The sequence below is a fragment of the Pelodiscus sinensis genome, chromosome 7, assembly GCF_049634645.1.
Source record: "Pelodiscus sinensis isolate JC-2024 chromosome 7, ASM4963464v1, whole genome shotgun sequence".
Classification (NCBI taxonomy): Eukaryota; Metazoa; Chordata; order Testudines; family Trionychidae; genus Pelodiscus; species Pelodiscus sinensis.
The window spans coordinates 17,196,243-17,223,966 of record NC_134717.1 but is presented as its reverse complement, the minus strand read 5'-3'; the positions used below and the strand labels follow the sequence as shown (position 1 = coordinate 17,223,966).

Genomic DNA, 27,724 nt, shown 5'->3' with positions numbered 1-27,724 from the left:
CGATCAAGATGCTAAAGGAGCACTCAAAGACAATAAAGTCATTGCTGAGAAACTAAACGAATTCTTTGCTTTGGTCATCATGGCTGAGGATGTTAGTGAGATTCCCAAACTTGAGCCATTCTTTTTAGGTGACAAATTGGAAGAATTATCCCAGCTTGAGGTGTCATTAGAGGAGGTTTTGGAACAAATTGATAAACTTAATGGTAACAAGTCACCAGAACCAGATGGCATTCACCATTCTGAAAGAACTCAAATGTGAAATTATGAAATTAACAACAGTGGTTCGTAACCTATCCTTTAAATCAACTTCTGCACCTAATGACTGGAAGATAGCTAATGTGACACCAATATTTAAAAAGGACTCTAGAGGTGATCTTGGCAATTACAGACTAGTAAGTTTAATGTCAGTACCGGGCAAATTAGTTGAAACTATAGTAAAGAATAGAATTGTCAGACACATAGATGAACATAATTTGTTGGGGGAGAAGGCAATATGGTTTCTGTAAAGGGAAATCATGCCTCACTAATCTACTAGTCTTTGCCTTCACGGCGAATTTTTTTTGCAGAAAATATGCTAATGAAGGACTCATTAGCATGAGTTGCGATCTCATTAGCATATTTTCTGCTGTTTCTTTTTGCTCAAGGGGTTTTTGTACAAAAAGAAGTAGTGTGGACTTTTTTTGTGTGTGCAAAACCCCTGTTTTGCACAAGATCCTTATGCCTGTCCTGGGCAACAAATGGCAAATGAAATTTAATGTTGGTAAATGTAAAGTAATATACATTGAAAAAAATAATCCCAACGATACATACAATATGATGGGGACTAATTGAGGAATAACTAATTGAGAGATCTTAGAGTCATTGTAGATAGTTCTCTGAAAACATTCACTCAATGTGCAGTCAAAAACAAAACAAAACACACACGAAAAAACCAGAATGTTAGGAATCATTTAAAAAGGGATAGAGAATAAGACAGAGAATATCTTATTTACTCTATATAAAAACTCTGGTATGCCCACATCTTGAATACTGCATACAGATGGGGTTGTCTCATCTAAAAAAAGATATGTTTGCATTGGAAAAGAATCAGAAAAGGCAACAAAATGTTTAGGGGTTTGGAACAGGTCCCATATGAAGAGAGATTAGAAAGACTGGGACTTTTCAGCCTAGAAAAGAGGAGACTAAAGGGGGATATGATAGAGGTCTATAAAATCATGACTGATGTGGAAAAAGTGAATAAGGAAAAATTATTTTTGTTCCCATAATATAAGAAGTAGAGGTCACCAGATGAAATTGGTAGGTAGCAGGTTTAAAATAAACAAAAGGAAGATTTTCTTCACTCACCACACAGTCAACCTGTAGAACTCTTTGCCAGAGGATGTTGTGAAGACCAGGACTTTAACAGGTTTAAAAAAAGAGCTAGGTAAATTCATGGAGGTTAGGTCCATCAGTGGCTATTAGCCAGGATGGCTAGTAATGGTGTCCCTTGCATCTGTTTGTCAAAGCTGGAAATGGGTGACAGGAGAGGGATTACGTGATGACTATCTGTTGTGTTTACTCCCTTTGGGGCATCTTGCATTGGTCACTCTCAGAAGACAGGATATTGAAGATGGACCTTTGGTCTGACCCAGTACTGAAAGCCCAAGTTTCAACCTACCTTTCACCATCTAAGAAAACTAGGACATTCTAGATAGGAAAAAAATCTTGTCAAGTAGGAGGGGAAGTCCTACACTGAGAATAAAAATTAAATTTAAAATTAGAAAGAACCATTAATATATTTTCACATTACATGCAGCTTTATTAATGAAGAATACTGTTTTAAGCGAATTGAACATTGTATCACAATGTGCATTATTTAGCTTTGCTAATATTTAGGTTTCATAGTTAACAAATGAAGTAAATGGAGGAAAATTCACAACACTCATTGAGCTATTTTTTCATGAAACTTGGCACTGATAACACTGCACTGATTTGTTTTTAGAAGGTTATCATGATTTTAAGAAATTAAATCTCTGTAGAAAAGCAGGGAGCCCCAAAATCTGCAGGTACAACCTAAATCCTCAGGACGCTCAGAAATTCTCATGTGAATTTCCAGTTACGTTGCTTTTACTTTGTGGGTACCAGTAAATGCTATAATTTATATATAGATTTTAGTTGACATTAATAAGATGGAAATACAGGTGGGTGCATGTATGTAAAAATACAAAAGGATACAATATTGCTGAAGTTTGGTCTCTGATAAAGTTATTCAAATTGTTTTCTGTCAAGACCCAAAAATGCAAGAGCATTGTCAGCTTTGAGTTTTTCCTGTAAAAAAAGAAAAAGTATTTAGAATCTTACAAATGTTGTGTATACCTAAGGTCTGAAAGCAGGGTTTTATTAATAAGTCTGAGGGCCTCCCTTTCTGTGGAATTACTTGCAGGAGGAGGACTGGGACATCCTAGATAAAGGGGAAGTGTGAAATGATCTCATGAGGATTCCCCGTATCAGTTTATGAGGGTGAGTGCAGAGAGTTTTCATATCTGTCCCACAAAATGAGACCTCGTTCCACTCTTGGGATCCAGTAGATTCCAACAGAACTGAACATATTCCAAGAGATCCACAAGACTCTGTGGCTACGGCTACACTACTAACTTTTTCTGGAAGAGGAAATGCAAATGGAGTGCTCATTTGCATATCTTGCACTCTCATTTGCATATTCTCTTCTGATCCTTTTTGCGGAAGAGGTTTTTGTGCAAAAAAGCTCAAAATTGAGGAAGAAGGAATCTTGCAAAAAAGGGGTTTTTGCGCAAAAAGGCACCGTCTAAAGACCGCTTTTTGGGGCAAACACCTCTTCTATGAAAAGGATTGGAAGAGAATTTGCAAATGAGAGCACAATATATGCAAATGAGCACTCCATTTGCATTTCCTCTTCCAGAAAAAGTTCGTTGTGTAGTCGTAACCTCAGTCTTTAGACTGGCACCCATGTCCTCTTGGCCGCACAATTCCACGCTGCAATATTGTTTGCTCTTCATTTCTTGATTCACAATGGAATATATAGCAGACACTTACTGCATACCTCACAGCTTTCCTAAGCTATTTAGGCTCAGTTCAGCAGTCTATCCATATTAACAAAGCCTTTAAGCATATATTTAAGTTGTATTGAAGTCAAGCGTGTGCACATGTTTTCTGTGCTGTGGTGAACTGATTCTTAGAGGCTGAGTCCATACCCTCTGAAGTCAATGGAAAGTTCTCATTGACTCCTGACTGTCTTTCATCAGGCCCTACAAACAGAGGCTTAAAATTAAAATAAAAAACTATACAGAATTATACCTTTAGTCCATTATCAAACTCTTCCATGGAGTCAATCAGTTTTCCAGGTTCTAGTTCCCCCAGTGGAAAAGGGTAATCTGTTCCCAAAAGAACTTTGTCCTGCAAACAGAGAAACAATTTGGGCATTTCAAAACGAAAAAATAACTGCACATCCTCTGTGGGGTTATGAAAAACAGCATAAAATGTGGTATTTGTGTTTCATTCATCTTTAAGATTATAAGTTTTTTTCTACACCTCCCCAAAAGAACACGTCCCAAGGTTTCCTTTATTTTGCACAAACCGTTTTGAATGAACTAATTTTTTTTATATACTAGGGGGGAGATTGATGATTTTAAGGGCCAGCCATGCTTCGGTGTATTTTCATAATGATATATGGAAAATTCAGAATGTAAATCCTTGGTATATGGAAAAAACATACAGCACCTTGCAGGAATGCATTGAACAGTGAAACCCTTCTTAGTTTGGTTAATTGAAATAATTTGATATTGCCTTGAAATGTATGTTTAAAAAAAATCCAGTGCTCATCTTCTCTGGGTTCTGACCTGGGTTGACTGCTATTCAGTGATTCATAATGGGGTCAAGAACTGTTCATGGTCATGTAGTCCCATGCTTAAGTTGCTATAAAGGGGGAAAATGGGTTTGTTTCCTTTATATGCATAAAGAACATCTGAAAGGCTAGCATAAAAAATAATTTATTTCTGTTTGATTTTCCATATTTTGTCTACTTTGACAGTTCTACGGTAACTGGAAAACTATTGGAATTAGGACATTGTAAAAGGCCAGAGACTAAAAGCTGTGTAATTGAGAGGGAGAGAGAATTTTATCTAGGCTGTTTAAAACACCTTTTCAATCAGATGGTTTCCTCAATTTATTCTAAATGTAGTCCACAAAACCTCTACCAAGTCAAAATTTACTCCCTTTCTGAGACTTGTTTTTTTCACATGAAGGGACTAAAATGTACAGTATAAAATGCAGCCCAAACCTTCTTTCTGGGTTTGACTGCTCACAAAATGTCTTTTAGGGGTTTGGTCAGTTTATACCTAGAGTATTTTTTAAAAAGATTTCACCAGTCTGACCTTTTTTCATGCCTGGTTGAGTCACAAGCTAAAATGAGTCAGAAAAACACATTTTCCAGCAGGATCAGCTCCTTCTAACAATAGTGTCACAGAAAAACTGACAACTTGTTACACATCTATTTAACTTTGATGCCTAAAGAACACTTGAGAGCAAAATGTAAAAAGAGTCAACCTTGTTTTCTCTTCATGTATGGTAAGAGAGAGCTAAGAAGCCAGAAGTCCTCCAGAGACTACTAGATTTGATATTCCGAGATGGAGATATAACACACACGATGAAGATATACACAAACACACAAACATGCATCTAGAAAACTTATTATGTCTACACTACGGACCTTGCAGTGGCACAGCTACATCTCTGTGCCAGTGTTGGGTGTCCTGTGTAACTACTCTATGCCAGCAGAAGAGAGCTCTCTCACTAGCATAATTTAACCACCATTAACAAGTAGTAGTAGCAATGGGTACATCTAGACTACAGGCTTCTGTCGACAAAGAGCGTCTAGACTATATCCAGTTCTCTTGACAAAGCAAGCCGCTTTGTCGACATGAGAGTGTAGACGCAAAGGACAGTGTAGATGCAATAATGCCTTCTGTTGACATAACTCTGTCGACAAAAGGCGTTATTCCTCATAGAATGAGGTTTACCGCCGTCGACAAAACCGCCAAATTCTGTCGACGTTATGTCGACAGAACTCAGCGGTAGTGTAGACGCAGCTATAGTTTTGTTGACAAAAGTTAACTTTTGTTGACAAAACCCTGTAGTCTAGGCACACCCAATGGTGGCAGGAGAGGGTCTTCCTCTTACAGAGTGCTCTCTATTCCATACCTGCTTTTTGTTGGTCAGGGGACTATTTGTTTCACACCTGATTGACAAAAGTGTGACTGACAAATGTGTTAGTGTAGACCTAGCCCTTAGAGTATCACTGTTAAATACAAGGTGGTACAGATTTTTTAAAAACATAAACACATTTCAGGGAATCATTCAAGGTCAAATGGCCCATTAATATGCCTCCAGTTATAGGGAGGAAAGGAAGTGAGCAGCTGCAGTGGAGGGAAGGACATGTTAGTGGGTTACAGATTGTTATAAGAAGATTGTTTCCCAGATCTGAAAGAGAGCTCTGTGTAACCTCAAAAGCTTGTTTCTGTCACCAAGAGAAGTTGGCCTGATAAAAGATATTACCTCACCCAACTTGTCTCTCTATGTCATGGGGCCAAGATAGCTACAACAACACTGCCTCTCTTTTTAGAGTCAGAGATTAGAGCCAAAAAGGACCACTAGATCTTTCTTGCTTGATTTGTGTATCACAGGCCATAAATACCACCCAGTATCCACATACTAAACCCAACAATCATGATTTTTAAATGCTTTAGATTGGTCCCACTAAGGGCATATCTATACTAGGAAATTATTTTGAAATAACTTATTTTGAAATAATCACTCCTGAAATAACTGTTTCAAAATAAGTGTTATTTATCATGGAAAGAAGGAGTGATTATTTCAAAATAACCAGCCCATTATTTTCAAACAACAGGCTTGGTAGTGTGGATACTCTGCTTGTTATTTTGAAATAACTCCATTAGGCTATGTCTACACAGTAGCCTGTATTTATTCTGAAATAACATAGTCGGTGTTTATACTACAAGCAGTTGTTTCGACATAATGTCAAAATAATGTTGAGCTGGAAGACTTCTTACTCTGACGTCTGTAATCCTTATTTTACGAGAAGTAAGGGAAGTCGGAGGAAGAGGGCTCTAACTCAGACTTCCTGCTGTGTAGACAGTGCCAAAAGCTGAAATAGGATATTTCGAAATAGCTCAAGTTGCATAGCTTATTTCCGCTTTAGTTCTGCTGTGTAGACTTGCCCTTAGTGCAGACCAGAGCTAAGTGATAAAACATATTTTCAAGTTTTTTAGGATAGGATTTCTTTTGCTTATTTTCCAAATGTTGCTTATTTTTTGTCTCCAGTAGGTGTCACCCTGAGGTCTCTGAAAGAACCTATACGAGAAGTGTAGAAAGAATCAGTAAATTGGTTGTATTTTGCTGTATTTTACAAAATCCCTTTGTGTCAGAGTAGAATAGGAGAATGCATATTCTATTGTCCGCTGCTAATGCAATTTGAGAACAGTTTACATGAGAAACAGGATGCTACGTGATTTACAGTATGTTTACTGGTAGTAGGATATTTTCTGCTCCAGAATACACACCCTGGAGGGTAATGTTGTTTATTCTGCATGCAGTATAAAACACTATACACCTATATTATTAGATGGATTTATTTGGAAAGGAGAATGAAATTAAATTTAGCTTGTCAGATAAGCTCAACCAAGCTAGGGAGAATCTTACATTTTTATTTCACCTTATGTGGGTCAGAGCAGAAGAAAGTCTGACATACTGAATTTTGTTATGCTTTCACTAAAATCTCTTGTATAAACTATTCTAATTTAGTCTTTTTTTAGTTTTCCTCTGATTTCATTTATTTCACAGGTGATTACTGATGATCATTCACAGGCAATGAACTGATCTGATAAACAGCAGATAATTAGGCTGTGGCTTCACCACTGTGGCTATACCACTGACTTGATGAATGGCCTTGGACAACTCAACTTTTGTGTGCTTCATATTTATCACTGTCTATTAAAATAGTGACCGTAATGCCTGTTCACAGTCACCAGCTTCCCAGAAGTGTTATGAGGATTCATTAGTTAATGTTTGTAAAGCATATTGAAGGTGTATGGCACTCATAAGTTCTAACATTTTATTTATTAATTATCTAAGAGTATGGCTTAAATCGGGTCGGGGATCACTCACCCATAGAAAACTCAGCTGGGGGCCGCACAGAAGTGAAAAACAAACAAAAAAGACCTCCAAACCCTCATAGAATGGCCCTGGACTGAGGAGAAAGACACTCCCCACATTCCCCTTGCATACCAGAGCCTGGCGGGGGAGGGGGACCCAGGCTTGTAGAGTTTGTGTGCTCCAGCCCTGCGGGGAGACGGGAGGGTTGAAGCACCAGCGCAGGCTCCCCAGGGCGGGGAGCTCTGAGCCTCAGGGGCTGGATCCAGGCAAGTCAGGGGTGCATCCGGCTCCTGGGCCTTAGGTTCCCCACGCCTGGCCTAAATCCTTTTCCCCACTGAATATCTATAGTTTGAATAGATCCACTTAATATTGCAGCTATGCTTGAAATACGACATTAATTGCTGATAGGACTGTCAAATGATTAAAAAAATTAATTGTGATTACTCATGAGATTATAAAATAATCATGATTAATCAGTTTTAAGCACACTATTAAACAATAATAAAATATTTGTGGATTTTTTCTATATTTTCAACTATAACACAATACATAGTGTACAGTACTTGCTTTATATTTTTATTACAAATATTTGCAGTGTAAAAAAGATAAAAACAAAAGAATATTTTTCAGTTCACTTCATGCAGATATGGTAGGGTGACCTCTATTGTTAAAGTGCATCTTACAAATGTAAAAATAACTCCCTCAGAAGCAGGCCTAAAAGTTGCCATACTTCATTTAAAAAAAACATTTCAGAACCAGACTTCAGAATAAAACTGCAGAGCTGGAATTCATATGCAAACTTGACACAATCAGAAGGGGTCTGAAAAGAAGACTGGGAGTGGCTAGCTCACTACAAAAAGTAATTTTCCCTCTTTTAATATTCACATTTTCTCATCAAATGTTGGGAGTGACCCACCTTCACTCTGATTGAACTGACCTTGTTAGCACTAGTCCTCGGCATGGTAATGTTATACACCCATCTTCGCATGTGTGTATATACCTGCCAAACTGAAGTTTCCATTTCATACATCTGACAAAGTGGGGTCCAGCCCACAAAAGCTTATCCCCAAATAAATGTGTTAGAGTATGTCTACACTACCCTCCTAGTTTGTGGAATGAGGAGTAATGGTAGTTCGGACTAGGAAGCCTAGTCCGAACTACCTAGTTTGTGCCGTGTGTAGCCGCGCGGCACGGGGTTTGAACGAGCAGGGATTTAAAAATGGCGGCGCCCAGTTTATGCAAATGAAGCCCGGGAAATTCAAATCCCGGGCTTCGTTTGCAAGTGCGGTATGCCTACATTACCCCGCTAGTTCGAACTAGCGGGGTAGTGTAGACATACCCTTAGTCTTTAAGGTGCCACAGGACTCATTATTATTTTCACTGAAACAGTGTAACACAGTTGTCACTCTGAAACTTGTTATAAATGTAGATTTTTTTGTATGTAATTGAACTTGTAACAAAACATGAAATTTTAAAGCGTATAAGTCCACTCAGTCCTGCTTTTTGGTCAGCCAATAGCTAAGACAAACAAGTTTGGCTGGTCAGATTCAAGCAGCGTAATCCATTTAATAACAGGACTTAACAGTGCATGTAGTTTTTGGACTCGTACCCAAAATATATCTTCATCCAGAATTGAATTCCTGGTATGTTTGTTCAGTTTTGTCTGTAAATCTTCATGGACAGCAAGGCATTTTAAGACATATTTTTATTTCAATAAGCTTTTCAAACAATATAAAATGGAACCCCACCTAGTTTTAACTGACAATTTAAGTGCACAAGTTTGGTTTTTCTCTTTTTGAAATGCAGTAAAATGAGCTCGTAAAACTTGCGATTTGTTAATTTCTTTCACAATAGTTTTACAGGTAGCTTCAGTTTCTTGAACAGATTTTAAGTTACTGATGTCACCAATTGACAAATATAGTGTATGAGCAGCACAAGTGTACATAGCAATGTGCATGTATTTTCCGTTAAGCATTGATAAGGATTTCACCATTGCTGCAGCATTATCCGTGACAATGGCACCAAATTTTTCAGTGCCTATTTCTGTCATTATTTCTTCCATACGGAATGCCATATACTCAGCAGTATGGCGTTCAACATCGGTTGCCACTGTCTTGTAAAACACTGGTTGGGGTGTTGATATAATAACATTTATAACAGATTCATTTCTTCAGTTGCTCCAAGCATCACACTGCAGTGCAAGAGAAGAGGCTTCAGCAATTTTTGTTTTTATAAGAGCATCAACACATTGATATTCAGCTTCCAAAAGTTTGTTAGAAAGTGTGTACCTGGATGGCATCTTGTAAGATGGTCTTAATTTTCCCATGAAAGTTATCCAGTCTTCGTTTTCAACCAGTTAAAGAGGCGATCCTGATGAGAATATAGCTTGTGCAAAAAATTCATCCAAAACTTTGTTTTCAGTTTCATTCATAGAATCAAAATAGTGACTTATAGAGTGAGACCTCTTGGCTGAACTAGATGTGGAAGGTGGTGATGTATGTAAATTCACTATCACAGTGTTCTATAGATGTTGATGCAGCTGATGACTGAGGTGATCTGCTTCTGAACTCTGAGAATTTTTTTGCCTTTTCCTTGGTGGAAGCAGGAGTCTTCAAACAATTGGAAATATGCTTTCTCATCCTTGTCGCATTTCTGATGTATTCAGCCTTGTGGTACTTACATTCATATAACACTTTGTCTTTAAGGCTACGTCTACACTGGCATGATTTTCTGGAAATGCTTTTAACAGAAAAGGTTTTCCATTAAAAGTATTTCCAGAAAAGCGCATCTAGATTGGCCATGGACGCTTTTCCAGAAAAGCACTTTTTCTGGAAAAGCGTCCATGGCCAATCTAGATGCGCTTTTCCGCAAAAAAGCCCTGGTCGTCATTTTCGTGATCGGGGCTTTTTTGCGGAAAACACTACTGTGCTGTCTACACTGGCCCTTTTTCGGAACAGTTTTCCGGAAAAAGACTTTTGCCTGAACGGGAGCAGCATAGTTTTTCCGGAAAAGCATTGATGATTTTACATTAGATCGTCAGTGCTTTTCCGGAAATTCAAGCGGCCAGTGTAGACAGCTGGCAAGTTTTTCCGGAAAAGCGGCTGATTTTCTGGAATAACTTGCCAGTGTAGACACAGCCTAACTGTTTTATGAAGGAAATAATCCCCCACATCACTTTTAGGCTTAGTTCTTCTTTTCATACTGATGAAAACACAATTACACCTTTCACAAAAGAGAATAAATGTGTTATTGCCTCTTTATATACTTTTTGTGATGCTTCCAGAAAGTTCCATACCAATCAGAATTCCTGACTCACGAATGTTCTAGAAAGTTCCAGAACATTCTGGAATGTTCTATAACGTTCTCAAACTATCTTGAATGCTCACAAAAGCTCTTTAACATTCAGGGTGTTCTAAAAGTTGAATACAATATATTATTTCAAGACGAAATGAAAAATTAGAAAATTCTCAAAAATTCTCGGGAAATAATTTTTTGGAGAATATTCTCAGAATATTCTCATTCTCTAAGAATATTCTCCAGAGAATATTCTCACCTCACATCACTAGTTCTACCTTATAATGATCCAAAGCTGTGCAGACCAATGCATGTTCATTTTCATCATCTGAGTCAGATGTCATCAAAAGAAAATTGATTTTCTTATTTTGGTGGTTTAAGTTCTGCAATTTCTTTATTGGAGTGTTGTTCTTTTAAGACTTCTGACAGCAATTTCCACACCTTGTCCCTCTCAGATTTTGGAAGGCACATCAGATTCTTAAACATTGGGTCGAATGCTGCAGCTATCTTTAGAAATCTCACATTGATACCTGCTTTGTGTTTTGTCAGATCTGGAGCAAAAAATGTTCTTACATTTAACAACATGCTGGGTTGTCATCTGAGACTAAGTTAACATGAAATATATGACAGAATGTAAATAAAACCACAGAGGAGGAGATGTACAATTCTCTTCCAAGGAATTCAGTTACAAATGTAATTAACACACTATTTTTTTTAGTGGACATCCCCAGCATGGAAGTACGTCCTCTGGAATGGTGGCAAAACAAATTGTAACATATCTAGCAACGCCAGCTATAAAAGTGCCATGCAAATGCTTGTTTTCACTGACATTGTAAATAAGAAGCGGATAGCATAATCTCCTGTAAATGTAAATAAACTTGTTTGTCTTAGTGATTGGCTAAACAAGAAATAGGACTAAGTGGACTTGGGGTCTTCTAAAGTTTTACATTGTTTTGTTTTTCAGTGCAGTTACATAACAAATCTACATTTGTAAATTGCACTTTCATGATAGAGATTGCACTACAGTACTTTGAGGTAAACTGAAAATATTATTTTTGTCTTTTTACAGTGTAAATATTTTCAATAAAAATATAAAGTGAGCACCGTACACTTTATATTCTGTATTGCAGATGAAATCAATATATTTGAAAATGTAGAAAATATCCAAAAATATTTATAATAAATTTAAATTGGTATTCTATTATTGTGCAACTGTGCAATTAAAGCTGCAATTCACAAATACTTTTTAATTTTGTTTTGAATTAATCATTTGAGATAACTATGATTAATTGACAGCCCTAATTGCTGGTGATTAATCTAAGTGGATGTTTTTATTAAAAAAATTCTTGACTGTACCAGAATTTGTTAGAAGATCTGAAAGTTAAAGGTACTACAAAAGTCTGAATGAATCAGTCTCTTCTTGTTACATTGGTGACTTTATGGGTGTGTCTAAACTACATGGCTCCATCGATGGAGCCATATAGATTAGGCTGATTGGCAAAGGAAATGAAGCCGCAATTTAAATAATTGCGGCTTCATTTAAATTTACATGGCTGCCGCACTGAGCCAACAAACAGCTGATCAGCTGTTTGTCGGCTCAGTGCGCTAGTCTGGACGCTCCCGTGCCAACCTGAAAGCCCTTTATCGAACTCCCCGTTATGCCTCGTAGGATGAGGTTTACCGGGGAGGTCGATAAAGGGCTTTCAGGTTGGCGCAGGAGCGTCCAGACTAGCACGCTGAGCCGACAAACAGCTGATCAGCTGTTTGTCGGCTCAGCGCGGCAGCCATGTAAATTTAAATGAAGCCGCGATTATTTAAATCGCGGCTTCATTTCCCTTTGCCGAACAAACAATCTACATGGCTCTATCAACGGAGCCATGTAGTTTAGACGTACCCCATGTGAGAAAGTATCTGAGGAAAGAGAGTGTAAATATATGAAAGAAGTGAGCTTCAGGCAAGGCTTCAGCAGCACAAATATATACTGAGAAAGCAGAAAGAGACAGGTTAACTCTTGCTGGTTCACAGACGTGTCAATTATAGTGTCCCTTCCTTCCTATTGGGTCTCACTCTATGGGAGAAAGGCTGGGGTGCTGCAGCTTAGAAGCTTTGGTTTGGGAGGAGATACCTTTTCATTTGTCTGAGGTTCTTGTAGTAGCTTCCCAGGAAAAGGTCATGTGGGAATACACTAAACTGTTTTATCTTTTGGCCTGCCTGGTGATGCCCTGTGCTGGCCAGTATCGCCCAGCTTCTTGTTGTGTGTTGTCCTAAGTTGTGCGGTCTGGAGGAGGGGACGTTGCTGAAACTTACATTGGTGCCTGCTCCCTTTCCACCTAGCAGATGTACCTCTGGAGTCCTCCACTAGGATTGTCTGACCTATATTATGGCCTCTGTCTAACTGAGAAAGTGGACAGGGAATTTTGGAGGAATGGAGTTAAAGAGACATGACTCAGTTAAGTAGTTTCCAGATTTTTAATGTTTAAGCCAGTATAATAAACTCTGACTCCAGGTGATGGCTGTCCCCCAATGACATTAAGTTATGTCTACGCATATCTATGCACACATTTGATGCCTTCCCAGCTCAGTTTCTGGCGATGCACTGGAGACTTATTTGTCCTACTTCTAACCTCCCATCTGCAAAACCTACAGTGTGAGCCCCTTATCACATTGTTTCTCTTTTTGTTTTGAGCCCAACATGCATTAATTTAAAATTTACTGTGTTACCAGAGCTCATGATTTCATTGCAAGTCTTGCAGTATTCTTTTTTCAAAGTCTCGGGTTCTGGAGACAAGTGATTATGTGAGAGGCTCATCTTTTATTTTAAAAAGATCAAGATCTGACGAAGAGGGTCTTTGCCCACGAAAGTTTATGCTACAATAAATCTGTTAGTCTATAAGGTGCCACAGGACTCCTCGTCGCTTTTGCATATATCGACATTGAATTTCATCTACCATTTTGATGCCCAGTCACTCAGTTTTGAGAGATCCCTTTGTAACTCTTTGCAGTCTGCTTCAGATTTAACTATCTTGAATAGTTTTGTATCATAGGCAATTTTCGCCACCTCACTGTTAACCTTTTCCTCTAGATCATTTATAAATATGTTGAAAAGGACTGATCCTAATACAGACCCTGCAGAACATCACTCTCCATTCTGAAAACTGACTATTTATTCCTACCATTAGTTTCTTTTAGCCAGTTACCAGTCCACGAAAGGACCTTCCCACAACAGCTTACTTTGTTTCAGAGTCTTTGGTGAGTGACCTTTGTAAAGGATTTCTGGAAATCTAAGTACAATATATCCACTGGATTCCCCCTTGTCCACATGCTTGTTGACCCCCCTCAAAAAATTCTACTAGACTGATGAGGGTTGATTTCCCTTTACAAAAACCAGGCTGACTCTTCCCCAATAAATTATGTTCAGCTATGCGTCTGCCAATTTTGTTCTTTACTATAGTTTCAACCAGTTTCCCAGGTATGAAATCATGCTTACGCATGTGTTCGCTGGGACCTCCTACCTCTAGAGCTCTTTTTAAAAATTGGCATCACATTAATTGTCTTCCAGTCATTTGGTACATAAGCTGATTTAAATGACAGGTTACAAACTACCATTAGCAGTTCTGCAATTTCACATTGAGTTCCTTCAGAACTCTTGGGTGAATACCATCTGGTCCTGATGACTTATTACTGTTTAATTTATCAGTTTGTTCCCAAACGTCCTCTATTTGGGACAGTTCTTTAGATCTGTGATGTAAAAATAATGGCTTAGGTTTGGGAATGTGTCACATCCTCTGCCATGAAGACTGAGGCAAGGAATTAATTTAGTTTCTCCACAGTGGCCTTTATTGTCCTTGTGTGCTCCTTTAACATCTTGATTGTCCAGGGCCCCTACTAGTTTAGCAGGCTTCCTGCTTCTGATGTACTTAAATTTTTTGCCATTACTCTGAATCTTTAGCCATTCCTCAAATCTTCTTTGGCTTTCCTAATCATATTTTTATACTACACTTGCCAGACTTTGCCTCACTAGCATTTAACTTTCACCTTTTAAATATGAGGTTTTTTTATGTCTTTTTGTTTTCTCTTTTGATGACTTCTTGTTTTGCACTGCTTCTTTTATTTTGTTTAGCCACAGTGACACTTTTTTGGTTCTCTTATGCTGTTTTTTTAAATGTGGGATATACATATAAATTGAGCCTCTATTGTGATGTCTTTAAAATGTTTTTATGCGGTTTGCAGGTTCACTTTTGGCACCATGCCTTTTAATTTCTGTTTAACTTGCTCATTTTTGTGTAGTCTCACTTTCTGAAATTAAATGCTTCTGTGTTGGGCCACTGTGGTATTTCCCCTGCCACAGGATGTTACATTTCTTACCAAAGAGTCCAGGTATATTCACCTCTTGGACCAGATCCTGTGCGCCACTTAAGACTAAATCAAGAATTGCCTACCTCTTGTGGATTGCAAGGACTAGCTGCTCCAAGAAGCAGTCATTTAAGATGTCAATATGACTTCACCATTGACTACTGTTATCTGGTTGTAGGCATGGCTCAATGTATGATTATTCCTTTGTATTCTTATGGCATTCATATTGTGTCTCCTCTTAAATGATCCACTTCGAGTGGCAATGATGTCTTGGTGTCTCTGAAAGTGATGGCAAGAGGAGAATCTTCTGACGGGTTGGAACTCCCTTCTCTTGGGTCCTCCACTTTGCCTACCCTGACCATTCCTATTGCACCCAAGGCCACAGAGCCAGTGTGGTCCCTTTCAAACGATGTTCTTAGAACCGCCCCGAAGTATTTGCAGTTTCTAACTCCAGAATTATAGGTTAGGCCACAGTTGCATCTACTCCTACAGGGATGGCTCCCACATGTTTTCCCACATACAGCTGTACTTGTGTAGTAGGATAGGATCATCCTTCATTATGTAGACACCATAGAAGAATGATTTATCTGGGGCTCACTGACACCCTCTAATTGGTCTCTAAGTAATGACTTGCTGTATCTGGAGTCAACTAGTGGAATTGCCACTTTCATTCTATTAAACTCTATAGGTACTGTTAGTTTGGCTGGGCACCATTTCTGGGCTCAAGTCTCAGCCATCCAAATGTCTCCTTAATCTCACAATATGAAGGGAAGTCTCAGTGAGGATGAACCTGTTGGCCACACAAGTGGAATCTTCTCTTGGTTCCTCTTTGAGGTGGATCTTGTCCCCTTGTCTTTCAATGGACTTGTTCTTCTTTTGAGCTCCTCCTCCAGGTGTGATGCAATGGGGCTGTCTATGGCAAGAATAGCTGCTTATCCTCATACCTACTCTTGCAGACTTTTTTATACACGAAGTCCTATATAATACATTGGTCACATTTATTGTATTAGGAAATTTAATGAAGTTTCATTAACAAAGTAAAAGACAGTAGAAAAGATATGTATGCATTATATTTAACAGTGGTTAACAGCTTTAATGACATCAATTACAAATCCTTAAAACAAGTTAAATATCAGATTTAAAAATTGTTCACTAATTGCTAAAGGCCACAAGAATGTGCCACTCAGCCGTTGTGAAAAGATGACTACACTTACGGGCTGCTCTAATTTACAGGAGCTTCCCCACTGCTGCCAGTTCAATACCTAGAACACAAAATGCTCAGGCTATTCTCCCTTCTGCTCTGGTATGGCTCCTGCCCTCAGTTATCCCAACAGTGGCCAGTATTCCCTCTAAGCGAAGCTCTTGGGCAGCTGCCCAGGACAAATTCAAATGCCACCCAGCTGATTAGCAGAGCACCCATTACTAAGCGACAGCATGTATTTCTACTGATGTTGCACATCTGCACGTGCCTTGGTGCTCATAACAAAATTTAATCAGCACATGGATAGAAAAAATTAGAGGGAACACTGCCAGTTGCTGAGTTTGAGTAGTACACAGGGCTTGTGGAATTCCTTAGACTGTCAGTCCACGCCCCCCCCCCCCTTTATCACCAGAGCCTGATAAAGAGTCCACAGCAGGGGGGGAAGAACCTGTTCCTAACACTCATGTCTAATTTTGTTTGTATAACCACCACCAGCCAGATTCAAATGTGGGACCACAGGGGCTTAGTATAGGAGCCTCTACAGCTTGATCTATAAGGCTAGCTGGCTCTTAGCTTGCCTTAGGCCGTAGAACTCACTCATTCATATCTCTACTGGAAGTGGTCTAAGTGACACTATGTGTAACAGTGAACCAACCCACTAGCTGTGTGGGTTACATTTGCTCAGTTTTTCTTTATTTACCTAGTTTGTTCTGTAAGTTTTAACTGTGCCCATGAGTACTGAGTTGCTAAGGCTATTTGCTTTCACTACAGTTCATTTATGAAATGCTTGATTGCAGAGACAAATTGACACAAATGTGGGCAGCATTCCAAGGGACAGATTCTTCATTCTTTAGGACTTCACTGAACCCTGTATTGTCAACAGGTCAATCCATTTTATTTTTTAAGCTTTTCAGTCACTTGTAAGTTGGAGACTTCTGTTTGTCTCCTGCTCAACTCTTGACTTCTCCATCTAAGTGTTTAAAAATAAAATTAATGAACCCAGAAAAAAGACCTGGACTCCTATCTTGACAACCCCAGAATGCTGAATCACGTAGCTGAAATTCACTGAAATCTATGAAAGACATAACATCTTCTCAGAGGGTTGTAAGGGAGGAAAAAAAAGCCACCAAATAGTTTTGCACTTGCATAATCAGGGAAGAAATCTGGTAATGTTAAAGCAATAGATTAAAATCTAAGGCCTGGGCTCATCCCTTATGTGCTACAGTAGTATTGAAGAGCTATGGAAATATATGAGGGAATAATATGGCCCAATTAGATTAGTTTTTTAAATGATAAAATTAAGATAAATTTAAGTTTTGGGGGGATTTTTGCAGAAGTAGTCTAGGATGCAGCCTGCTACTCCCATAAATTAATAGCGGAGTGCCCCAAGGTTCAGTTCTAGGACCGGTTTTGTTCAATATCTCTATTAATGACCTGGATTAGGGGATAGATTGCACCCTCAGCAAGTTTGCAGATGACACTAAGCTAGAGGGAGAGGTAGATACGCTTGAGGGCAGAGATAGGGTCCAGAGTGACACAGACAAATTGGAGGATTGGGCCACAAGAAATCTGATGAGGTTCAACAAGGACAAGTGCAGAGTCCTGCACTTGGGACAGAAGAATCCCAAGCATTGTTACAGGCTGGGGACCAACCAGCTAAGTAGTAGTTCTGCAGAAAAGGACCTGGGAGTTACAGTGGATGAGAAGCTGGATATGAGTCAACAGTGTGCCCTTGTAGCCAAGAAGGCTAATGGCATATTAGGGTGCATTAGGAGGAGCATTGCCAGCAGATCCAGATAAGTGATTATTCCCCTTTATTCGGCTTTGGTGAGGCCACATCTGGAGTATTGTGTCCAGTTCTGGACCCCCCACTACTAAAAGGATGTGGACGCATTGGAGAGGGTCCAGCGGAGGGCAACCAAAATGATTAGGGGGCTGGAGCATAAGACCTATGAGGAGAGGGTGAGGGAGTTGGGTCTGTTTAGTCTGCAGAAGCGGTGAGGGGGGATTTGATAGCAGCCTTCAACTTCCTGAAGGGAGGTTCCAAAGAGGATGGAGAAAGGCTGTTCTCAGTAGTGACAGATGGCAGAACAAGGAGCAATGGTCTCAAGTTGTGGTGGGAGAGGTCCAGGTTGGATATTAGGAAAAACTATTTCACTAGGAGAGTGGTGAAGCACTGGAATGGGTTACCTAGGGAAGTAGTGGAGTCTCCATCCCTAGAGGTGTTTAAGTCTCAGCTTGACAAAGCCCTGGCTGGTTTGATTTAGTTGGGATTGGCCCTGCCTAGAGCAGGGGGCTGGACTTGATGACCTTTTGAGGTCTCTTCCAGCTCTATTGTTGTATGATTCTATGAAATCTTTGGGACATACCTTGTAAATGGATCATAAACCTAAAGGTTAGATCATATATACTAACATCTATTGCAAAAATAGAGGATTTTGTTTACTTTTAACAAATGTGGGTTACATGGTTTGAGTTGTCACGGTGAGTATTTCATAGAGCTCCCACTGCATGGATTCTGATGACTTTAACAAACTACTTGGTCTCCACGCTATCTTTGCTCAGTAGAATTATTATATGCAGTTTTGTGTTTAGAACTCTCCTTATATTATTTTGGGTGATTCATTGTACTTTCATGTTGCTGAGTCTTGTGGGCATAGTTGAATGCTAAGTCTGTCCACATTCTGTGCAGACTGGAGGTGGGGGGAGGGCAGGGCAGCTGCCAGCAGGAATTAGGACTCATAGGTGGTGAATGTCCCAGCAGAGGCCTTGATCCAAAAACCCATTCTCATCAGTGGATTGCGGATTGTGCCCAGTATGTATAGTTAACTATAATCAATTGCTATTTTCCTTTGGCTAGTCAAAAACCTGTACCAACCCTACAATCTATTAATTACAGGGATCTGCAGAGACTCCTAATGGTGAAAGTGGATATTTAATTAGTTTTTTAGTATTAGATCATGGAAAGAAAACACTGGCCAAGGCGATCCTCTGAGATGAGTATGTGGAGGGGGCTCTTCTGGAAACACCCCCCCAATTCCCTGTGAGGGCCCCAATTCCTTGTGTGGGCCCTGGAAGGGCCCAACAAAGCATGTGGGGAGGGAGCAAGCAGTGTTTGGGACAAGGAAGGAGAAGACATAGGCTATATTTACAGTTTCCCTCCCTAGTGGGGAATCCCTGGCCAGATGCAGAAGCTCTGTGAGGTGGTCCAGGAATCCATAACACAGTGACACAGGCCTTCTGTATGGATGTCTCTAAGTGTCTGCTCATCCCCGGGGATCCATACAGATCTCTGGTTTCATGGAGTTTGGATACTATCCACTGACCTCATTCCAAGGAAGGGTAAAAATTGCACCCTACATAGTAACTGTGGAAAAAGAGAGATTGCATCATTTGGCCCTCTTCTGCAGGTTTACCTGTGGAAGGGACTGTTCAGTCCCACTTGTATTTGGCACATTCCATTTCAGGGTTGGGCTTTTTGTCCCATATTCTTATTTAACTAGGCAGATACTATAATATTTCCTTTCTTTTCTGCCACAACAGTTAAAATATTTAGCATTCTGTCTTGTTTAATATGCCATTCAGGATTTCCACACAAATTCCCTTCAGTGATTTTCCAGCCTACTGCTTCCAAATCAGAAATACTATTTGCATTTCTCAAATAAAAGTGTTTTTATGAAAACTCTCGGGATTTTGTTTATTTCTTTGGGTTTGGGGTTCGTGTGATGGTTTATGAACAAAGCAAGCAGCCTAACTCAGGTGAGTACTCTCACTGGAGTGAATTGTTCAGAATCCATGGGAACATGGATGACAAGAATTTGTAGCATAGGAGCTCATTATTTCTAGAACTCCATGAGGCAGAATTCTCAACTGATGCAAACCTGCGTAATTCCATTGGCTTCATGGAGACATGTCAATTTAGATCAGCTGAATTTCTGAGCCTATATTTACTGGCTGAATTCCTGGTCCCATCAAAGTAAATGATAAAAACCCCATTGATGTAATTGCAATGGGACCAGGATTTCACCTGCTGTTTAGTCAGGTGATGGTATTTTGTACCTTGTTAATATATTATGTGCACCAGTTCTACCTATCCACCTAAATGTCTGATCCCTTTGGATCTAAATACATTACAAAATGAACCATGGTTGGGGACCCTTTTAAAAATGGTTTCATATATAAACATGGTTTACTTTGCAGGGATGTTCAGAATTTTAATTTTTGTAAACTACTTGGCAATCTTCAGATGAAAAGCATTTTGGAAGTGCAAATTAATACTTTTTATATGTCAAATATAAGGATTGATTTTATGCAATGAGGAGTTAAGAAATGGCTGAGTTTCAGCTGTGAAAACCTTTCTTTAAGTATGTCTTGAAGGCCAGACTCCATTGAAAATTAATTACTGTATCCTAAGCAACCACCCGGAATGGAAGTATGTAGCTGCCAAATGAGAGTTGAAATAATTTTCTATTTGTGTCCATATTTGAAACATGGTAAGATTCCCATTCAAGTTTCTCAAGAAAGAACTAAATGACCTGGGCATTATCAGTCATATATATCTTAGGAAATGTTCCAACTCACCTCTCCTATTACATCGACTAGCAGCTTTAGGGCACGAGGATCATGGACAAGTGAATCTGTGTAAAATGAACCAAGGTATTTCTTTGGATCAACTTTATTATCCACTGCACACAAATCAGGACGCACATTGAATCCATGGGAAATACGCCCTAGTGTATATGGGAAAGCACCACCTACAAAGAGGTAATTGTATTAGAAGTGGAAATTATTTCTTTGCTTTACAAAACCTGAAAATACAGAAAGGAAAGGCTAATTTCTCAACACAGAGACATTATTGTGCAGCTAAATGGAAATTAATATAATACTCAGGAGTAAGCAAGAGAGCTTAATCACAAACAAGCCCAAGCTAAAAATGGAATAAAATGGGGGCAAATAAGTATCATTTCATTGAAGTCAAAAGAGAAACTCCAATTTACTCCAGCAAAAAATTTGACATCAACATTATAAGAATTGAGCCACTTCAGTGATTAAAGATTGGCATTTAGCATTTCTGATCAGGGATGACTGAGAGAAATTTGTGTATGTGTAGTGGGAAAGCACACTCATTGGACCAGTAATGGGAAGTGGGGTATGATGGAGATGACTCTCATCTTATTTTGGGTAGAGAAATATTCACAGTACTGATCATGATCTTCTATTCACAGCTGGTTCATGCTTGCTGTACAATCTTAAGGCCATGTTTACAGTGGGGCTACGTCTACACTGGCCCCTTTTCCGAAAGGGGCATGCTAATTTTCAATTTCAGAATAGGGAAATCCGCGGGGGATTTAAATATCCCCCACGGGATTTAAATAAAGATGTCCGCCACTTTTTTCCGGCTTGGGGAAAAGCCGGAAAAAAGCGTCTAGACTGGCCCGATCCTCCGGAATAAAGCCCTATTCTGGAGAATCTCTTATTCCTATTTCAAAGGAAGTGGAGAGATGTACAACTGTTGGGCCAGTCTAGATGCTTTATTTAAATCCCGCGGGGGATATTTAAATCCCCCGCGGATTTCCCTATTCTGAAATTGAAAATTAGCATGCCCCTTTCGGAAAAGGGGCCAGTGTAGACGTAGCCTGGTAGTATAAGCAGCACACATGTTTTTGATGAGCACATGGTGAAATCCTGGTGCTACGGACTTTAATGAGGCAAGGAATTCATCTACTGTATTTCTGTCTGATATAAGACATGCCTTTGGAAGATCCTGTCAGCCCTTTGAACTACAGGTTGTGTGGGAGGATGGAGGCAATTTCAATTATGGTAGTGTGATGAAAGAAACACTACATTTGATGGACAGAATTACTGGGCTTTCATTGGAAAGAACCCTGTTTCGTCAATGCAAGTAAAAAGGTATATCTGACTATTACATAGATAAATCACGTGCCCAACAGTTGTACATCTCTCCACTTCAGTTGGCTTGGTATATGATGAAACTTTACAGTTTCCTAGACACTGCTAGGCTGGATCTTTAGTCCTTGTGATTATAAAGATAACCTTTGATATATGAACCCAGTGTAAACTGAAGCATTGATGTCTGCCTCAGCTGATAGACAACTTGAAACTATAGGTCCTTGGGAAGTTCCCCTATCTATAGCAATGAGTGTTAATACCGAGGCTTGAATAATAATTTAAATATCAATATTCTCAAATTCACTACAGAACAGAACATTCAAGAAAAAAGGAATAGCAGAATCTGAAGATCTGCAAATTCTACTTGCTTGGCACCTTGTTTTGATGTTTAATTTTTGCATCTTAAGAGAGCTGAGTTTGGTGTGTGGGTGGAATTTGTGAGCATACCCACACCCCAAAATAATATTCTTATTGACAACCATTATTTAAGAGACATGTGCCAACTCTTGCCATGTGACGTAAGTGTCTCTGTTCCCTTCTCCTCCTTACATTTCCTCCCCAGCTGTCTGTTTTTTCTCTTCAAGAACATAATTTTAAAAAGAAAATTGCTTCCTATTGGATGTCAAAATAGAAAAATGGCCAGGTCAACAGTACACTAGAATATAGAGGTGCATCTTTCGAGCTCATCAGATCCCATATAAGATGAGCCATGTTGCAAAGTTATCCTGATTATACATTTTACACCACACAGCATTTTTACCCAGTCCGTCTTTCCCTTCTTTAAAATAAACTTGATTTAAAACAAACAAGCAAGAGTAATTGCAACATCAAAATATCAGCCTTTGTCACTGAAGCACAATAATACTAGAAATCTTAGAATACAACCGTGGGCACAATTTTTGTCATCTCTTTTTGAGATTTGTCACCTTAATTTTATTTTGCTTCCTTTATCGGTATAAGCTTTTCTGGGTTTCCTTCTGCTCATATTGTGTGCTTTTTCTTCCTTACAAGAGTAGCTCTAACTTAGTGCTGGCTTCTGATTTTCTTTCTAATTTATTTCTGACTCGGGGAGGTAGGGAGAGAGAGAGGAAGGAAGGATACGAGAAAGAGAAACATTCTGAATGAACAACTCACCTTTAGTTCTGACTGCTCTGATGTTTCCTTTGGTGAACAAGTTGTCAGACAATGCTGAAGAGGCTACCCTCTTTCTTTTTCCCCACACCATCCATTAGCATTTTGCTCTTATTAGCTCATAATAAATGCAGAATTAACATGGGCTATTAAAAAGTCCTGTCCAGAATAAGTAATTTGTGTTGACTTTTAATTGTCCCATTTGGTTAAATCTGCTGTATGTGGTCATACTGAGTCCCAATGATATATCAAAATATTAAGAACTAGATTCTGTAACCTATTGCATGCAAAACTCCCAATGACTTATCTAGCTTGGGTTTTGAGTGAACATTTTTTTGTCAAAAAACAGTCATTAAGGGTGCCAACGAGAAGCTTATTTTGAGAAATAAAAAGTTACAGAGGAGTATTACACAAAGGCTGCATGCTCCATTTTTGATTGCTCGTGATAAATTTTGTATTATTCTATTTGCATATTATAAAATCAACTCACCATGGCCTCACTCCAAATCTTTCCTCATACAAAACTCCCACTGACTTCCAAAAGGGTCAGTGGTTATGTTAGTTCAATTTATTCAATCCTGGAGATGAACTCTAATCAACATGGGGCCTTTCGAGATAATTGAATACTTTGGTTTCCAAGTCTTTTCATTGCTTGGCCTCTTTGCTCAGACCATCAACAAGGATGCCAATTATTGATAGCTGTAGTGGTGTTTTGTGATATGGACTTAATACTACTGCAAACTGGACTGAGACCACAAAACCCATTATGTTAGAACATTTGAACTGAACGGATTCCTTAGGAATTGGGTGTTGTCCTTCCTTTTAACAATCACCTTTAAAATGGCTCATTTCTTTTTAAATCATCCTCTTTGAGATACGCCAGGGTCTTTATTTTAACTTTATATTTTTACTAGAAGATTTGCTTGGCATTGCTTGGCAATTAATTTTTGTTTTTTGGAAAATAAAAAAAAACATACATGCTTCATTTAAATCATTGCTCTGGGGTGGGGTGCATGTCCCCTGGGTGGGGCAAGTCCAAATTTGTCTGCCCCCTGCACTCACAGCCAGAGTGAGGAATGCAGCAAATAGTACCCTTTACTCTCACTCCCTGAGAACAGCCAACAATGTCCCCTTACACATTGAGGGAGAGGAAGGAGAGCTTCCGCTTGCCCCGCTTAAAGAAAGCTTGAGGGCAGGAGGCTTGGGCTGGGGCAGTCCTGTGGGGAGGGTGTGGCCCCAGCCAGTCCCTTTCACCTGTTTGGTGATACTCTTTTCTATATGGTTTTATGAGAAGCAATCCCATTCCAGGTATATCCCATTTTTCTGGCACAACCAAACCCTTATGTTGCTTTAAGTTATGATAAGAGAAAGCTGTATGCCAAATTTGGTGGCCCTAGCTCTTACTGTTTAGAAGGATTTCTTGAACAAACAGGCAGATAGACAGACAAATTCTCTCAAATATATAGTAGATTGAATGTTGTTGTCCAAATATAAGTAAATGCTTGACTTTGCTCTCATAGCAGACAAAATTAAATTCAATAATACCCAGCAAACTACCTACCTCCATGGGCAAAACAAACTTTCAGTTTAGGAAAATTTTCAAAAATTCCTCCCATAATCATGGAGCAAATGGCAATGGTTGTTTCCCCTGGCATGCCTAACGACAAGAAAAAAAATCATGACATAAGACATTACACTGCAGCTTGATGTTTTCCCTGATATCCTCTATAGTTAATGCAAATGGCAAATTACATTGCATTATTTCTTATTTGAGAAGCACGCAACACTATTAATCAGTTAAGGTTCTTAAACTTTGGGCAGAAAACAGGACTGGGAGCTAAGAAAACCTAAGCTGTAACCTCAGGTCTGACACTGGCTATCTCTGTCTTTGGGCCAGAATTTTCAAATTTGATTCCTAGAGTTAAGCACCTAAAGCCAAATTTAGAAACCTATACCAGGCAATTTCTATCACTATACCAGGCAATGAGTGTTGGGGGTACTCAGCAGCTCTAAAATATCAGGTCCCATATGTGCCTATCTCTAGACACCCAACTTTGAAAATTTGGGCCTAAACCTCTCTGCTTTAGTTGTCTCATGATATGGAGAAAATAACACTTCCCAACTCAGAAGGGAGTTGCCAGGATTAAGTTGTTAGTTCAGTGCTCTGAAGATTAAAGCTCTACACAAGTACCATTAAAAGTGTTTTTAGGTTACTGCATCTCATTAAGTAAATAGAACAACGTTCCAGTTTTTTTTAACACTACGTCAAATAGACCTGTACTGAGTAACATTATCTCATATGGTGTTAAAAATGGTGCGAGCAGCTGGTAGCCCATCTATAGTAGAACTCACATTGGATCTGAGCCAGAGTTAACAAAAGGCACACCTCCAGATATGGCCAATGTAATGCAACCCAATGCAAGCACTGTGGTGATGTGAACACCTGTGCACCTTTGCTAGAAACTTCATGTGTGGAGGTCAGGTGTTTCATAAGAGCAGTACTGGCTGCAACACGAAAAATGTTCTAGTGTGGATAGTGCTAAAGTTTCTGTTCTCAGTCACAAGGTATGTCTACACAGCACCCTAAACTCAAAATAAAATATGCAATTTGTATGACACAATTTGAGTATCTTATTTTGACTGTATTTTAAAAAAGCTTATTTAAAATTTGGCGTGTCTACACAGTGCCAAATTTCAAAATAATGTGCTATTTCGAGATATCCCTTTATCCTCATGGAATGAAGGTTACAGGGATGCCGAAATAGTGCACCCGTTATTTAAAAAATATTTTGAAATAACAGGCGTATTGAAAAGACAGAGGGTAGCTATTTCAGGATGCCTCCAGTATTCCGAAATAGCCCCACTGTCTAGACACTTTACCTACAGTGGTGTAAATCCGGAGTAACTCCAATGAAAACTGTCAAATTATACAGCACTAAACCAGTAGAAACAGGCCTAAAATCTTCTAGCAACTATCATAATTCTACCCAGTTACTCTGTGCTGGACTGCAACTCTAATTTAATCGACAGATGTGAAAAACACTGAAACCAGACAATTTCCTATTGCCTATACCTCTAAGGAGCCATGAACACATAATGTTTCCACTATTGTTGAAATAAACTGAAAATCAAAATATTGCTTTCTTAGTCTACCTGTTTCAGAGGGCATTATACAGAGTAATGTGTGTTGTTTTCTAATTCTGCTTGTCTTTATTCTAATTATTCCTTTGGCAGACTTCTTGTTATACAGGCAGAAGATGGAGATCTGCTCTCTAGGAGGCAAGAGAACATTAGAGGCTGTTACAAGCCTCTTAAATTCTAAAGATACAGATATTATAAATATACAAAGTTTAGCCAATGAAGTTTACAGTGTTGACCTAATGGCGGGGTCTGATTTTAAAAATGATTGACAGAGAAATGTAATGTAAACTTTCCTCATGCAATTATACATTTGGGCTGTGTCTAGACTGGCAAGTTTTTCTGCAAAATCATCTGATTTTGCGGAAAAACTTGCCAGCTGTCTACACTGACCGTTTGAATTTTTGCAAGAACACTGACGATCTCATGTAAGATCGTTAGTGTTTTTGCGGAAATACTGTGCTGCTCCCGTTTGGGCAAAAGCCCTCTTGCACAAATCATTTGCACAAGAGGGCCAGTGTAAACAGCACAGAACTGTTTTCCGCAAAAAAGCCCCGATCGCGAAAATGGTGATCGGGGCTTTTTTGTGGAAAACCGCGTCTAGATTGGTCACAGATGCTTTTCCGCAGAAAGTGCTTTTGCGGAAAGCATCCTGCCAATCTAGACGTGCTTTTCCGAAAATGCTTTTAACGGAAAAGTTTTCCGTTAAAAGCATTTTCGGAAAATCATGCCAGTGTAGACGTAGCCTTGCAGTTGTCTCCTTGGCATGATGTGTTGCAGCTAATGCCAGGTAATAAAGCAAGATTAAGCACTATAACTATATACTCACCCACAAGCCAGGGAAGCCAATACTTGGACATCCTTCCATTTGTTTGCATATCCCAGGGATGCACAAACAGACAACAGTTTAATAATTCAGCAGCCTGTGGTGAAAAGGAAAAAATATTATCTGGACTTAGCAGCAGCAAAATGAACTCCAAAATGTCTGTATACTTCGGGCAATAGTGCTAAAAAGTCCTCCCCCCCCCCCCTTTGGGTGTAAATCATTCATAGAAAGCATTGCAAGATTTGGCAAACAATGGAGGTACTCACCAGGCCCAAGTTGTAGCCCCTACTGAGTAAATGGGCTTGGAACATACAGAATATATTCTCCTTTTCTCTCTCAGGGTATGTCTACACTACCACCCTAGTTCGAACTAGGGTGTATGTCATACGAACTTGCAAATGAAGCCCGGGATTTGAATTTCCCGGGCTTCATTTGCATGTTGCTGGGCGCCGCCATTTTTAAATGTCTGCGAGGCATACAGATAGTTCGGAATAGGAAGCCTAGTCTGAACTATCTAGTTCGTGCCGCGTGTAGCTGCGGGCACGGAGTCTGCACTAGCGGACATTTAAAAATGGCGGCGCCCGGCAACATGCAAATGAAGCCCGGGAAATTCAAATCCCGGGCTTCATTTGCAAGTTCGTTTAACTACATTAACCACCCTAGTTCGAGCTAGGGTGGTAGTGTGG

General features: G+C 39.3%; 1 protein-coding gene across 2 annotated transcripts in view; it reads right to left on the bottom strand.

Annotated features, from left to right (window-relative positions):
- Positions 1 to 1,773: 1,773 nt before the first annotated feature.
- Positions 1,774 to 27,724, bottom strand: part of ACMSD (aminocarboxymuconate semialdehyde decarboxylase) — a 65,598-nt gene continuing 39,647 nt past the window's right edge. The window contains exons 6-10 of one of the 2 annotated variants that reach the window (XM_006117070.4): positions 27,042 to 27,135; positions 24,636 to 24,731; positions 20,615 to 20,787; positions 3,313 to 3,411; positions 1,774 to 2,307 (exon numbers count right to left, since the gene is read on the bottom strand). In XM_006117070.4, the coding sequence (XP_006117132.1) occupies positions 2,245 to 2,307; positions 3,313 to 3,411; positions 20,615 to 20,787; positions 24,636 to 24,731; positions 27,042 to 27,135 (525 nt within the window). In that variant the 3' untranslated portion in view covers positions 1,774 to 2,244. Of the gene's footprint in view, positions 2,308 to 3,312; positions 3,412 to 15,813; positions 17,004 to 20,614; positions 20,788 to 24,635; positions 24,732 to 27,041; positions 27,136 to 27,724 lie in introns of those variants that run through there. The other variant, XM_006117071.4, reaches the window with a different exon arrangement.